This window comes from Polyodon spathula, chromosome 23 (genome assembly GCF_017654505.1).
Source record: "Polyodon spathula isolate WHYD16114869_AA chromosome 23, ASM1765450v1, whole genome shotgun sequence".
Taxonomy (NCBI): Eukaryota; Metazoa; Chordata; class Actinopteri; order Acipenseriformes; family Polyodontidae; genus Polyodon; species Polyodon spathula.
Window position 1 is genome coordinate 8,789,556 of NC_054556.1, and position 16,591 is coordinate 8,806,146.

Here is a 16,591-nt window from a genome sequence, read left to right on the forward strand (position 1 = left end):
TTGGGAATATTTAATATATATATTGCCCATATATTTTTATATATTGCTTATACTTATACTTGGGAATATTTAATATATTTTAAAATATTCATCATTTAATGTATTTATTACCTATCTAATAGTATAGTCTAGTATATGTTTTCTTTTATCTTGCATACGTTTATTTATTTATTGTGTATATGTAGATTTTGTAACTCTTTTTCCAATAGTCAAAGAATATGTTAGAAATAGATAAAAGGAAAGACAGCATTTTAGCTTCCCTACAGGTTATGGGAGATGGTCCAAGAAAAAGGAATTTTCAAAGAAAAACTTCCCTTCCTTTTAGAGCAAATACACCCGCACTTAATGGATTGGTTCCGAGAACACTTTTTAATTCAGATCACCTTGCTAGTGGGTTGTTGAATACACGTTTAGACAGCTCACGGCGTGGAGAGACGAACTATGGTACCCAGAGAGGCAAATTAGCGCACTTGACAAAAATGTGTGGAAAACTCGATCCTATAAATGAGTTCAATCAAACTCAAATAAACAACATTTTACTCGTTTCTACTCGGCACGCGAGACCCAGCATTAAGGTAAGTTATTTTTATTTATTTATTTACTTTTAACTTAAACAAGCTCTTTAAAAAGCCGGTCTATTCTTGTCATTTCAACACTGGGTTCCTTTACCGTACACATTCACAAAACTACATTGATAACTGCGATTGGTGGAGGAATGTAATTCAATGTGTTTTTCAATATCTTGCAACGTTTCAATTAAATTCTACATTCATTAATTGTATATTGACTATGAAGCTACCTGTGTCTGCACCGTGTTTAATGCCGTGGTAAACAAGAGTGTGCCACCTGTTACATAAGTAAATATTTAAACATGTACCCATTACAAAGTCAAATATTTACCGCCTAATGCTGTGTACACAGCTAGCGTAACTAAAATATAAAAAGCACAATGAGTTGGAACGAACTATATGACGTCTTGCAAATACGTATTCAGTACGTATTAAGTTCATACAGTATAAATGTAGAAATAAAATCGACTGCCAATTATTAGTTGGTAAATCCCTTAGAAAAGTTTACAAGAGCAAAAGCATAGCACGTGTAATAAAGCACAGTGAACGCACATAGGTAACACATTGTAAAGACCGCGATACAGGTCAATCATAATAATAAACATGGCAAACCAGGGTAAATTTATAGTATTTATAGCAAACATTTATACATTTTTATAAGGGATATTACAACTACATAATACGATTTATAACATAAAAATATATACAATAACAATCCGTATAGTCATTTGAAATAAACTCACATTACAAAACAGCTCATTAATGTTCTGTTTTTTTCAGCCCAAGTTCTTATTCAGGTTTCAGAAAGTTGCTAAATGTGTGGCCATGCTTTGCCTGCTATACAGAGATCATCGTCTTGTGTAAGTGGCACCATTATGTACAATAGTGTGGGCACATATTATCACTTTGTGTCATGTTTGTCACACAAGTGTTTTTTAAGACATGAATAAAAAAGTAGCCAAGGGATTTTCCAGAATGTAACTGTTTAAACAGTGAAATATACATAAAATGTCTCTATCTCTGCATCTTTATTGTTACTGGTTGCAGTGCCCCACAGTCATGTATGATAGAAAAGATACATGGCTGATAAGCATGTTTGTTTAGTTTCTTCTGAAGTAATAATTTTAGCTATAGGGTCTGTAAGTACACTGCTAAAACTACAGTGTATACTGTAGAAAAAAGGTTTAGATGACAGTTTCTCCAATATTTTTCTCCTAAACCCACATTTTCAAATTGTTCAACAGCGCTACAAATAGTTATGGAGTTCTGAGAGTGAGAAGATATAAGACAGAGGAGAAAAAGAACCAGGGGACAGACCAAGAAATTCTTTTTGATTTGACATCATTTCGAGCCAAAACTAAAATCCAGGTAAAATGAGACCCAGTTTGACTCAGGTGTCATCTGTACTATACCAACAATTTTATAGTCCTGGCAAAAGAGAGAATATGGAACTTTGACATGTCATTCTAAGGACCCATCTCGATCGATTTGAGCATTTTCATAGAATAGCATCATTAACAGTTAATCAAAATAAAAATTGGATCCATGCACTTATCCTGAATTTGTATTTTTCGAAACCATTTTTCTCCAGAGACAATTTAAATAAAATCAAGCCCCAAGCCTAAGCTTACAATTTCTGTTATCCTTACATAAGCACACAAATATTTAGCATTTTAAGTGTTTCCATTTTGTACACAGCTCAGGGTTTCAGAGTCTGTCAAGTGGATTCTTAGCCGTCCACCTCAGAACCGTTCTGAACAGGATGTTCATTTCATTCTCACTGCCCTGCAAGAAATCAGGGGCTTTGGCAATTACTCTGGCATCCGACAGAAGAAGGTTGCAAAGGCAGCTTGGTATGCAAGGTGGGTGTGCCTAAAGAAAATCATACAGCAGCACAATAAAACATCGTGAAATAGGAATTTGCCATAACACTGTCAAAAGACTGGACAGCACTGATTTGATGTGACCAATTATCAGGATGCTTAAGTCCTTCATTGTTGTTAAATTGTGGCATATACAAGGCAACCCCCCAGTAATTACGTTCTTCATTTCATTTACTGAAGCTGGCGAGAGCAGTTTTCCACAGGCCTACAGAAGTTTCACTTTTGAGACTGTTCCTCATTTGCAGTCTTGGGTACAGAAGCACCTGCCAGCTGAACCCCTCACATCAAAGCCTTGCCTAATACTCCTGTGAATGACTGTGCTTTTACAATAAAATAAATTATATTATTTTCACATTAAACCACAGAACAGCACATTTAAAGCACTGAGCAAGAGTTTTGCACACATCAAACACTAATTATTAATTTTAATTTTAATGATTAAGTGTTCGCTGTGCTTTATTATTCCACTTACTAGCTATGAAGCCCAGCAAGTAATGATTCAGCAAGGACAAATTCCTCATTCCTTCTACATTTGCCTGTCTGGATCAGGTAAGCCCTTTAGTAGTTTCTTTTAGTAGAGAAGAGCATATGCAATTCTTATAAAAGAATACCATGTACTTTCACATTGCCTGGTTTTGTCTCAGACTAAATTAGACACCATTCTACAATAAAACCACCTAAATGGTAATAAGGTCTCATAAGGCCACAGTAATAAGACTGGTATAAGCTTTGTTAAAAGCGATTGTGGTAAGATCCGAAAAGTATCATTCTGTCTACACCAGGTCTTGTAATTTGTTGAGTAAATCACTTTAACGTTCATCTGTAAATCCAGTATAATTTAACCAAGTAATAAAATGAGATGAAGAGGGAAGCCTGCCAGTCGTTTAGTGGAACCCTAAAGAATTATTGATTGAAAACAAAAAGAGTGATAAACTTTTCAGACTTCTCATCCTAGTCTTTGAGACTTGCCAAAAACAATGAGGCAGGTTTCTATAAAGCCTCACTGGGGATGTTTGGCACTGCTAAGTTCACAGTGCCAGTGAAGCGTCCTGCCAATGAATTGCACATTTTACTACACAAACCTTTCAAGTCATTGTTTTCATTCTGATATCTTTTAAACACAAAAGTGTATATTACTGTATTTACTGTTCACGGATAGTACCTATGCAAAAGTTATCTGTCATAAAACTTCAAATAATTGCCAGGTCTCAAATAATATGTGCCGGGTCCCTATTAAATGCTGGGTCTCTGCCATTGCCATGAAGCTGAGGAAGATGAGGAGCATGAGAGTAATGAACTGCTAATAAGTGACAGCGATGAAAGTGACTCTCAAGATTAATAAATAATAATAATAGAAAACGTAATTTAAGGTAGGCCTACATGTAATGCGTTTTTGCTTAATACAGTTATTACATTATTAAAAGTTTTGATAATTTTAAGCATGCTGAAAGTAGGTCAGATACAAACCTCTTGGTGTACTTTAACGTGTTTTGTTATATTAACAATGTACAAGTTTGAGATTAAACAATGAATTATTTGATGACATGTATTGCTTTTACTGTTAATTTTTTAAAACATTTTAGAAGTTTGTAGTAATATTATTATTATTATTATTAGCAATGGTAGATCTAATTCCGTTTTTAAATAGAAATGTGTATACTGTTTGTTCATTTTCCAACATTTTACATACCGTATCCGTAACCAGTGCATATAAAAAGACCGTAATAATACTTTCGCTTTATACTTGAGGGTGTACAATACAATATAATTTTGTTATAAAACAAAACTGTTACTTATTTCCCACTGACACACAACCTTTTAGCAAAGTTGCTGGAATGTTTAAATTGAGTTAAAATGTTGCTACAGGGTTCTGTGCTCTCAATGACCGCATGAAGCATGTGAAGCCAGCGATCTAATATAAACTCCAGACTCAAATAATCGCCGGTCTCCAATAAGTGCCGGTTCTGCTGACAAATATTGTAAATAAACACCGGAGACGTTTAATTGAAGTTTTACAGTAATCATATTCACTCATATTCATCATATTCAAGCTCTTTTTAAATGCAACATGTGGTTTATTCCACATGGGTTATTTAATTATTGTGCATACTGTGTGTTTATTATACAGTGAAGCTTCCAGTCTACCAAGATACCATTGTATCTGTATTGTTACTACATATCCACATACTGTGGCATATAGAAATGATACTGCATTTTCAATCATTCAAAACACTTGCTGCTATTCTTCCACCAAGAGGTTCACTTGTGTTGCAGAGTTTGTTTGTATCCAGGGCAACAGGTTGCATTCGTAGAAACAGCCTGCTGTCTGTTTTATACTCCTGTCTGCAAGCAACTTTAAACTACCCAGAAAAGGCCAGATTTAGGTAAATAATGGCTTATGTGGGCTCATATATACAGGCCACACTGGAAGGAGTCTGGAGTCGTTGTGTTTATGAGACAGGTCGAGGCCAGCAGGAGCTTGTAAAATTAAAGTCCAATATGTTGACTTTGTGCCAGCTGAAAAGCTATAAAGTTAGATTTATACCCCAGTGTAGCAGAAGTACAAAAAAAGCAAGTGTGTGTATATATATATATATATATATATATATATATTATAGTGCATTGCTGCAAATTGCTATGAATTCGAAACAGTAGCATCTGAAACAGAGAAACTTATCTGGTTTTGTCCGAGAAACAATCAGGGTTACAAGGAAACTACACCCTTTGATCAAACTAGACTTTATTGAATTACTCATGTATATTGAGAGACCTACATCCTCGAAGCTTATGGAAAGATGCCATCTTTATAAAAAAATACATACATAAGTGCAGACAGACGGGCTGTTACCCCCAGATTTTGATACTATCAAAACCTTGTGCTGATGAATCTTTACCAAGTTGCATCACAATTTCATAAGCTGTTCTCTTCATATGTAAAAATAGACTATACAGTCATATTGCATATCCTCAGATTCTGATACTCTCTATAGCTTGTATTGCTATGCAAATCCTTCCAGTGTTCAGCTGCAGCAGTAATTTCACAGCATGAAAATGTTATTTGTCTAGATGTAATTACATTAATGACATTTATTATCGAGGTCCCACTGTAACAGAGAATGCTATAGCTTGTGAACTTTACAGTGTAGAGAGCCAAAGCTGTGTTGTCAAAGGGGATTGATAGATTTCTGTCCAATATTTGGTTTGGTAGGGCATACAGTAGCATAACATTATGAATAGCTTCACCAGTAAAGATTATGAATCAACCATTTAAATTGTTACATGTGCAACATGTTAGTCTATATTATCTAATATTAACAACATCCTTTTGAATACTAAATTGTATACTAACTTTTTCATGTAGAAAAACAGTAACTTTAAAAGAGGGTTTTGATCTTAGCTTATCTAAGCCATGCTCTCACCAGACATAAGCAATCAACCGTCAAAACTGTGGAAAATATTAAACAGTCTAAAGAAGTGGCTAAGGAGGGACAGCATGCATGATGTGACTGCATTTTTGGTACATCATTAAATGGAATGTTTAAGTAATGCAATTAGGGGTGCTGTATTTTTGTTTTAGTCCCTTTTCTTAAACTCTTTCAAAAAATATGTTTTGGATTTATACTTTTTCTACAACCTTCACGCTTACTACAATTACTTCTTTATGAAATTGCTTTAAAGTCACAAAGACTACTTTGTCACAAAATCTAATGACCAATACGAAGAAAAACACAATCATTTTAAGATGCTCATCACAAGCTTGCTGTGATCTCTTTGGTGGAAAAGTCTCCATTCTGTTTCCAAACAGTGTGTAAATGTAGGGAATCATGGGATTTCAGTTGAAAGCAGTATCTCAGCAGAAGTCCTTTTGAAATTAGACACTGAACGTGAGTAATCAGGAAGCTTTCTGAGAGACCTTCTACTCAAAACAAACTAAACAGTTCAACTTCTTTGATTTATCTCAGCTGGTATTTCTTAAAGAAACAGACCCCTAGAAGCAGGGCTACAATGTTAAGGTCCTCATTATACTATACTAATAAGGGCCCTTCTATTGGCATTAATTAAATTGCTTCACTTTATAGAAAGTAGGAAAAATGAATGTCAGACTAGTTCATTGTAAAGAAGAGACAGGTAAAAAGTAGCTGAATGCATTCAGAATTTTAAAAAAATGAACAAAGAAAACTGACACAGTGAACCTAACCAAAATGTTGTTTTTTTTTGTTTTTTTTTACAAATTACTAATAAAGCTTTGCTAATGTGGCCATATATTTCAAATACTGCAATGATATAACAATTATTGCTGACAATGAGAATGTTTTATTGCAGCTATTGTGATCAAAAAGAACAATGAAACAGGCCAGGTGAAGCCAGCATGGTTTCTAAGCAAAGGAGATGCATTTGGGGTATGTTATATTCTATTATGTCTCCATGACGTTTTAATATGTATGATGTAGCAAAATTGCAAGAAGTACTAGGCAATTAAATAAATAATTTCGTAAAGCTTACATATATTTTCATTTATATTATATTTTCATACAATACTAAAGAAAGTTCTCACTTTGCATGCCTTACTTTCACATTTTCTGCTATACTCGTAGGTCATTTCACCCCAGAAATGTGAAATATCTCTCAACCAACAAGCTTTCTCTAATGACTGACACGCTTTGATGAGGTGAAATGCTAGGAAGTACAAGTAGAGAATTGCCTGGAAGGCATGCTAAGAGATCTTTCTTTAGTCTAGTTGGAAATACAAATTTGATGTAAAATGTGCTTTCAAAACTGCACACCTGAGACCTATTTAAGATTTATGGAACTATTTCAGTACTAGAAAAAGTAAAAAACACTCAATTGGAGTATTAATACCTGTCCTATGCCATTTGAAATTTTGTAAAAAAAAAAAAAAAAAAAAAAAAAAAAAAATTAAAAAAAGATTTAAAAACATAACAATATTTACAGGTAGAGGAGCGAGATGGCAGAGAAGATTCAAACCATTTTTTTTTTTTTTACCAATTTTGTATTTGTATGTTTGGTTTCTTGTAAAAAAAAAAAATAAATAAAATGTGTGGCTTTATGGTGACCCAAATAAAGAATGTCCTTTTAAACCACACAGGATAAAGAGATTCTGAATAGTGATCGGTGGCCTTCCTCTATCATCATCCAGGAACCAGCAGAGTTTCTCTGTTTGGATAGAGAGGTAGGAATACAGAAAACAGTTACCTATTTTAAATATATATTGTCTCATTTTGTATTGTTGTTGTTATTATTATTATTAAATGGAAGAACCTTATACCACATTTTATGACTAGCAAATACAAACGATTACTTAAATACAAAGGAAAAGGTCACTACAGTTCTTAATGACAGATGAAGCAAGTTCATTCACGTTTAATCAATTTAACAATTATTATTACGTGTAACATACAACAAAAGAGAGGTCTGCTTTGATGGAAAATCTCTTTGGGGTCTATTAATCTCAGGGTGAATACCACCTTAGTTCATTTCAAGACAGGAGGCCTATTGCATGTAATATTAAAGGGTTTTAGATGGCTCAGTTATAGCTATCTATAAAACTTGCTGTACAGTATGTTTTTCTCTACAGGATTTTGCACATATTTTCCTACCTGGAGGAAGAAAGAAGCAAGGTGATCCAGAGCAAATTATGTTTCTCAGGTAGGGCCAGTAAGCATTATAAACACCATTGATTATCTCAGCCAATCATCAGTTTCTGAACATGGCTTCTAACTAAAAAGTGTTTATCTGCAATAATCTAGGGACACTATTGCAGTAGTAAATAATGCCTGTTGCTTCATGCATTTTTTATTAGATCAGCTGTCTTTAATATTACTCCTAGATGTGCATGGTTACTTCTTGTATGTTTATTGTTGAAATATAAAAACAGTTGTTGTAAGTATGACTCCTAGTACAAAGGGTAACATCACTTGTTTCTTCTATAAAGTGAACTCAAGTTTTTAAAAGGCTGGCCCCTTCAACTCTTGGAGGACAATCCAGGGAAATGTGTTGTAAAACACTTCAAGTTAGTAAACATTATTTTTATAATCTGGTTGTGTGTTTCTAGCTAAATGGAAGTGCTGAAAAAGAACTGAAACAGTTAATCTCTGACGAACACAAGACAAACATTCCAACAGATATGGTCAGAATGAACCCGTAAGGTACAGTGATTCACTAGAATGCAAGCTGCAATAGGAAAAGCCTCACTTTCAGTAATGATGTGTTGACCTGCCAGTTCTCTGCCTATTAATCACTAGCTACTGGCACTGTATAACAGAACTGGTTAACAACGTTATTGAATCCATGAAAAAACAATGTAAAGAAATGTGAAATTTAGTATTGCTGATAATATATTAAAATAATGGTTGCATGTAGAGCAAATCAAGAAACTGTAGAAGACAGATTACTTATCAGTGTAACAAACGTACCAGGCAGTTTCACAGAATGAGTATCTGGGCAAAATAATATTTCATTTCGTCACTTTGGCTGCTTTTTTTTTTTTTTTTTAATTGTTATCAATGTTTGCTGCTTTTTAACTGTGCTTGACAATGATTTACAAAATATCTTAAATGCATTTATATGTATCCATTGCTATGTTTTTCCCTGCAGAAGAGGCGCTGTGATTTTACAGAACAGTAACATCACTGATTGGATCTATGTGGTTAGATCTGTAAGTGATATTTGTTGGTTTTATACATGCAATGTGCACTTTGGAATATGTTGATAGCAGTTCATAAGCTTTTTTTTCTTACTTTTACTAAAATGTAATAAAGTTTTATGGAGAAGTATGATGAAGCATGCTAATAACATTGCATAGTGAATGTAAATTATAAGCACAGTGACTGTAGTGCACTCTATACTGGTAAACCTTTCCAGTGGATATGTTTGTGTTGTAAAAGTTATTTACTTGCTAAGAAACAGGTGTTTTGCTCCTTCTGCACATGGCCATGAGTTACGTGAAGAGTCTACTACCTTTAGGTAATATAATACAAACTTGGTGTTAAGTGCGGACAATCTCCTAAAAATGATTTAACAGGTTCATTTTGATGAATTACAGGAAGCTCAACACTGGTCAAGGTCACTCGCTGTTTGAATATTTTCCTTTTTAATGTGATTAGAATCATGTCTTTATCAACTTCCAAAAGACAGTTTATGCCCTCCATAGCCTTAAAATTCACTGTTTTTTAATGCTGCATTTTCTCCTCCTTATACTGCCTCATTCATACTGTATGGTTCTGTTTCCTCACAATGTTTTTCAGGGTAGCTGCTCAGTAATGAAAGCTTTTAATATGGATCACGATGTTGAAGCCATTTTTCCAGCCAAGAGAAAAAAACAGCCCAGTAGTAAGTTGTCAGTGCTTTAATTAAAAGTTGTCCTTGTCAATCATTGCTAACTGTCTGTTAGGAACATTTCACCAAGAAATGTATTTGTTTTGAGTCATATCTACAGGAATACTGTGTGTAACACTTCTAAAAAGTTGTTCTGTTTGTGTGCCCTTTAATATCACAAGATCCTTGGCAACCAATTGCACTTTGTTTTTCAAGGAACATTTGCATCACACATATAAAGATAGTAAGCATAGTTTACAAAACTGTATTTCAACTTACACAGTCTATATGCTCGCTCTTATACTGGCACTGGCAATCTGCATCATATGTAGACATCGTGTGACAGATGTCTCCTCGATTTTATGCCTACTGAGTCTGTTGGAAGGAAAGTGTAAGTTATGACATTTCAAATACAGTGTCATCACTAAATACTGAATTATTTATAACCATTGTGGTAAAATCCAATATGACCACTGTATCAGAATTGTCAGTATGTGCCGGATTTGGGTATTCTTAATGAAATACTGGAGTTTGCAGTGTTCAAAAGCATCCAGCTTTGTAGAGTTCATTATCAGTGGTCTTCCGTAAAAGCTACACTTGTTTGAATTACTGCCCTAAAGAAGGCAGAGACTATTAACAGTATCTTGCGAGAAAGTTATGCTAGGGTCACCTTGCCTGAGCCAACAGTCCCTTTTCTCCCGTGGGCCTTAAATAGGTTGAGATCTGAGGGAGAATTGAACGTATATTTTCTTCAGGAAAGAAAATAATGTCCTACTGACAGAATTAAACCAAACCAACTTGCTTCTAGTGAAGACCTGGGATGGGTAGATCTATTCCTTACTTGTAAGTTTTTTTTGGTGTTTTTATTTTTTGTTCCTTTTAGTTTTCCAGGCTGCTTCTACCTTAGTATGTCCCAGGACTCCCACGAAAGTTCGTGAACCCGAGAAGATCATCCCAGACAAACACACTACAAAGACACAGCAAAAGAAGACCATGAAGCACAAGGAAGGAAAGGAGAACGATCACTCTGTGTCTCGCAGAACAGGGCTGGTTGACTTTAATCCACAATGCTCAGTGAACGGATCCAGGAGTCCAGAGAACCAAGTCTGGGGTGTGACAGAGGACACTGAATGTGGACTGAGAGAAAGAGACTCAAACACAATAGTGCTGGAGACAAAGATGGATGATAAATTTAGCAAGGTCAATAAATTACCTTCTCCTATGAAGTCTGCCTACCTCAGGGCAAGGCTGGTCGTTTCTCCACTGGTTTCTGAAAAAACAGAGGTTGAGAAGGATAAAACAGGTAAAAAAAAAAAAAAAAAGTGAGGTAAAGGTAACATTTTTGTAATAATATAATATTAACTATTATGGAAGGCTATTGTTGATGGTATCTCCTAAATAGCTTGCATTGATATATTACCTTTATTGATATGGTTTTTACTCCCTATTAGATGAAATGAATCTATCCAAAACCAAGCCTGCATTCATAATGATAGACACACTGGTAAAAGGATCAGTCTTTGTAAGTATTGTATAGCATACTGATTTTCTACTCCCTTTGAAGCATATTAGAAAAGGACGTCAAACTAATAGGGACATAAAAAAAAAAAAGCTTGTTGCTTCTGTGCAAGACAAAATGTCATGATTTTGCGTAAACCTGATGTATAGTAACTTGTTTACTGTAAAAGTAAATATGCAGAATCGAAATTTGCTCAAATAAATACTCAACAATCCTATTTTTTTTTTTTTTACTTATGCAAGACAAAAGATCTCATTTATTACAGAACTCAAAACTGTAAATTCCCTAGTGATGGCGTTTATACTTATTTTCCCTTAAAATAGAGATGTGCCTTTTATACATTTATATAAGGCATTTCTTTGTCGCATAATGGTGCTTTACTAAATTCTGTTTTGTTTGTTTTTAAAGGGACTATCTGACTTTTTGTTCAGTGACCAGCCAAGTTGCTATATAATTAGCAACGGGGCAGAGTGCCTGCAAATCTCTAAGAAGTTTTACCTGGACAATGCATCCCAGGATGTTCTTGACAAGCTCAGGCAGCAGGTATGCAATCATTCTTACAGTGATACAGTAAAACAAAATGGTATAATAAAGATGCTAAGTGACCAAAGTACAGTGAGAGCGAACAGACTTGGCAAGTCCTGAGCTAAAACCTTATGAATAGGGCCTGTTGTTTTTCGATTTGATACACACCAATATTGTACGATTCTCTTAATTGTTTCACTAGGATTCATTATCCAATTAAAAAAAAAAAAAAAAAATACTAATTTTGTGGTCACTGATACACCACATACTTAGATGTTGTGGTCTAGTTTCAGCATGGACTTGACAAGCTTCTTAAATATTCACAAGTAAAATTCATAGTTGAAATAAAAGTAGTCTATGAAAAAAAAATGGCAGTGTTATTTTAGGACAGGAAATAAAAAAAATAAATAAATAAAAAAATACTTCATAGCCCTGTTATTCAAACAAGACTCGTTGCCAAGGCATTTCAAGTTCACTGCAAAAATATTAGGAAGGGTTTGTGTGCTGGTGTCTTGGGCAAAGAAAAAAGTCTTTAAAAGAAATACAACCTTTACTGTGTGAACAGAGTCCCACTTTGTTGAAATAAACATTCATGGGATTTTTTTTTTAGCAGCAGAGTTGATTTGACTTTGAAAGATCAACACGACATTGTGTGAATGGTTTTCCCATCAAGGCAAATCCAACCTGGAAGTTTCACTGTGTTAATATGTAGTTGGTTACAGAAAAAACTACATAAAGTATTTTGTGTTCTCTGTCAGAGAGCCAATACACACAAACTTGGTTTTTCATTAAAGTTGTCACAGGGCACCGAGGGAGGTGACTTTTAAATAACATAAAATAACTCTGAGGCATAGAAATATAGGGTACAGATTTGAAAAAATGTAAAATGAGGGACAGGTTCCTTTTTTCTCTCTCCATGCAAAAAACTGCAACTATATAATAATATATATATATATATATATATATATATATATATATATATATAATATATATATAATATATATATATATATAGCGACACTGCCCAAAATTAAGAGAACACTGCAAAATTATCAGTTTCTCTGGTTTTACTATTTATAGGTATGTGTTTGGGTAAAATTAACATTTTTGTTTTATTCTATAAACTACTGACAACATTTCTCCCAAATTCCAAATAAAAATATTGTCATTTAGAGCATTTATTTGCAGAAAATGACAACTGGTCAAAATAACAAAAAAGATGCAGTGTTGTCAGACCTCGAATAATGCAAAGAAAATAAGTTCATATTCATTTTTAAACAACACAATACTAATGTTTTAACTTAGGAAGAGTTCAGAAATCAATATTTGGTGGAATAACCCTGATTTTCAATCACAGCTTTCCTGCATCTTGGCATGCTCTCCACCAGTCTTTCACATTGATGTTGGGTGACTTTATGCCACTCCTGGCGCAAAAATTCAAGCAGCTCGGCTTTGTTTGATGGCTTGTGACCATCCATCTTCCTCTTGATCACATTCCAGAGGTTTTCAATGGGGTTCAGGTCTGGAGATTGGGCTGGCCATGACAGGGTCTTGATCTGGTGGTCCTCCATCCACACCTTTATTGACCTGGCTGTGTGGCATGGAGCATTGTCCTGCTGGAAAAACCAATCCTCAGAGTTGGGGAACATTGTCAGAGCAGAAGGAAGCAAGTTTTCTTCCAGGACAACCTTGTACTTGGCTTGATTCATGCATCCTTCACAAAGACAAATCTGCCCGATTCCAGCCTTGCTGAAGCACCCCCAGATCATCACCGATCCTCCACCACATTTCACAGTGGGTGCAAGACACTGTGGCTTGTAGGCCTCTCCAGGTCTCCGTCTAACCATTAGATGACCAGGTGTTGGGCAAAGCTGAAAATTGGACTCATCAGAGAAGATGACCTTACTCCAGTCCTCTACGGTCCAATCCTTATGGTCTTTTGCAAACCTCAGCCTGGCTCTTCTTTGCTTCTCATTGATGAAGGGCTTTTTTCTAGCTTTGCATGACTTCAGTCCTGCCCCTAGGAGCCTGTTTCAAACCGTCCTCGCTGTGCACTTCACCCCAGCTGCCATTTGCCATTCTTTTTGTAGGTCACTTGATGACATCTTCCGGTTGCTGAGTGACATTCGAATGAGTTGGCGGTCATCCCTGTCAGTGGAGAGTCCTTTTCGCCCTCTGCCAGTCTGTAGCTTTGTTGTCCCCAATGTGTGCTGCTTGACCTTGTTCTTATGAACTGCCGTCTTTGAAATTTTAAGGATGGAAACAACCAGACGCACATTGTATCCCTCTGCCAGTAAAGCCAGAGTTGAACCCTTCTTTTCCTCACTCAAAACTTTCCTTTTCAACTCTTTGGGCATGGTCAATAGTTATTTTTTGATTCCAATTACTTTTAAGGTACTACTAGCACTGTTTTGCCATCCAGCTGGTCCTATTGCAAGAGGATAATGATGACCACAGGAGTGGTTTTTATACTTTTCCTCGTTTTAAATAAATTTTAGTTCAGGTGATCCCCTAATCAGTACCTCATTCAGTAGAATGAGGTGTGCCTGTGTTGGATTTCAACAGACACTGGAATGGAATGGCTGCCACACATGTAGAGATGCTGATTTAAGAAAAATTTGCAGTGGTCTCTTAATTTTTTCCAGAGCTGTGTAATATATAATATAATATACACATACACAGTTGAGAAGATGTTAACTGTACAGAATAGTTTGGGAATTTACACTCCAGATGACATAAGCAGAAATGTTTATTTAGATTAATATCCCCTGTTGGGAATGCTAGCCCAGCAAATTGTATATAGTGGAGGTGGTCGCACATTACAAAGATTTCTCCATATCCATTTTTTTCCATCTGAAAAAACGTCATGAAACTTGGAATTAACATTATTTAGATTTAGCACAAGTTATTGCTATCAGATTCTGGGAATATAGGGAGGTGCCTGTCTGTCACATTTACATTTTAGCATATAACTGGAGAACCGCTGATGAATCCTGGTAATTCTTACGCTAACTTTACAGCTGTGGTATGTTACTAACAAACATGTTTCTAGCAGCTTCAAGAAAACCTATAATGTTGGAGAACATGGATCGGCTTGGGTCACAGTTTGCGAAGCATGCAGACTTACAAGCTTACTCTCTGTTTCTTTCTGAAAGGAGATTAACAGGAGGGTGGGGGGGGGGGGTGTTAGAAAGCAGTTGTGTCCTGCAACCATGACTGCTGACAACGGAGATAAGCAAAGCATGAGACACAAAGTCTGGGAATGCAGTGTTTCTGAAATACCATCTGTATGCATAGTGGGAGCAATCATAGTTTGGGCTGAGGATATAAGGAACTGGGCTCAAGCCATAAAATTAATGTAAGAGCAAACAGCTAGAAAGGTTGTCAAATTTCATTTAGGCACATGGTACTAGTATTTTAGACACACACAATAAGATAGAAGAGCTTAAGAGGGTGCTGTCCCGAGCTGACTGGAGAACGAAGGAAACAGGAGAAGGGGACCCCAGGTTTGAATTTGCTATGTAAACGTATTATGCTGAATGTTGAAATTCTTCTCTTCTGTGCATGGAAGGAGCACTCCCTGTATGCATCAATAAACGTGTGGTTTTGATTTGAAGACAAAGACTCTACTCTTTTTTTTTTTTTCTTCTTATACCAACCTGAATATGGCTTCACAAAAACACTTTGATAACCATTCACAAAAGAAATATTTATTTAATTTCAAAGAGATTTAAAAATCTTACATCCTATATCTTTATTGGTTAATTTAGTATTTGTCATCTTACAAGAGCCCTCTGTTTATACATTAACAGCAACATCCTTATCCTGATGAAAAGGAGCTGTTGGAGCGACTCCAGAAAGAGATGCAGTGGCTGGCTTTGCGTAAACTAGCTATGCGCAGCGCACTCCAGAGGACTGAGCGGAAACGAAAGCAGAGACAGCATGGACTTCCACCACACTGCAGTAAAAACTGAATCTTTCTAATAAACAATAAACAATAATCATCTGTGGTATGCCACAGTAAAAAAAAAAAAAAAAAACTATAGCCATGTACAGTAAAGCATTTCAAAGAACAGTAATTGCACAGCACAAGACTGACGTAACTTATCTTTGTTACAGAATGTAACATTATCAGATAATTGTCATGAATGATATGAAGTGGATGCTGAAGTTAGTAACCCCTTTTATTGAAGTGGTGCTCTTTTTTTTTTTTTTTGTTTAAATTGTTCCCCTGCTGATGTAATGTCAAAATACATACATTATTTTTTTCTTTAATATTGCAATTATAGCAACTAAAACCTTTCTGTGACCCACTCAAACAAAGAAAATACTATGCAAAACTATGTAAAATCAAATTGTTTTCTGCTTTGTAACTGTATAATTCAACTGGTCACTCTCTACAAAAACACAATTGTGGGGGGAGGACTTATACCCCTTCTCCACTGAGATAGCCAACCCGTGAGGGCTCGGTATGGTACCGGTATGGGTACTTCTCCACTGGCATATCCAATCCGTGAGGGCTCGGATGGTACTGGTACAGGTGGTTCTCCACTGGTTATTTGTCAAGCCGAGTGAGAACCAAACTGTGAAACTCCGGCCTCACAAAACATCTAAATCCGGCTGCGAGCTGAGCCGAGCCAGGGCGGATTTAAGTATTTTCATCATTACGTTGAGTCTGTCAGTACACTCCACAAAGGCAAACAACAAACATAGCGGGCAGCGAGTGTGATGTTAAAAAAAAATACAGCCTTGGGACGCTGA

General features: G+C 35.6%; 1 protein-coding gene across 1 annotated transcript; it reads left to right on the plus strand.

Moving 5' to 3' along the window:
* Positions 1–97: 97 nt before the first annotated feature.
* LOC121298253 lies at positions 98–16,366 on the plus strand. Its single transcript, XM_041225266.1, has 15 exons — positions 98–575; positions 1,350–1,429; positions 1,814–1,937; positions 2,268–2,431; positions 2,928–3,001; positions 6,776–6,852; positions 7,560–7,643; positions 8,049–8,119; positions 8,406–8,483; positions 9,068–9,128; positions 9,718–9,802; positions 10,671–11,090; positions 11,239–11,309; positions 11,715–11,849; positions 15,643–16,366. Exons 1-15 carry the CDS (start codon positions 219–221, stop codon positions 15,802–15,804), a joined length of 2,043 nt encoding a protein of 680 aa, XP_041081200.1. The 5' UTR covers positions 98–218; the 3' UTR covers positions 15,805–16,366.
* The last annotated feature ends 225 nt before the right edge of the window (positions 16,367–16,591 follow it).

What these genes read in the sequence shown, in the direction of transcription:
- LOC121298253 (XM_041225266.1), top strand. Translation starts at nt 219, where the DNA reads ATGTTAGAAATAGATAAAAGGAAAGACAGCATTTTAGCTTCCCTACAG. An exon ending in ACGCGAGACCCAGCATTAAG is followed by an intron (nt 576 to 1,349) that starts GTAAGTTATTTT and finishes TGTTTTTTTCAG; the next exon opens with CCCAAGTTCTTATTCAGGTT. An exon ending in GAGCCAAAACTAAAATCCAG is followed by an intron (nt 1,938 to 2,267) that starts GTAAAATGAGAC and finishes TTTTGTACACAG; the next exon opens with CTCAGGGTTTCAGAGTCTGT.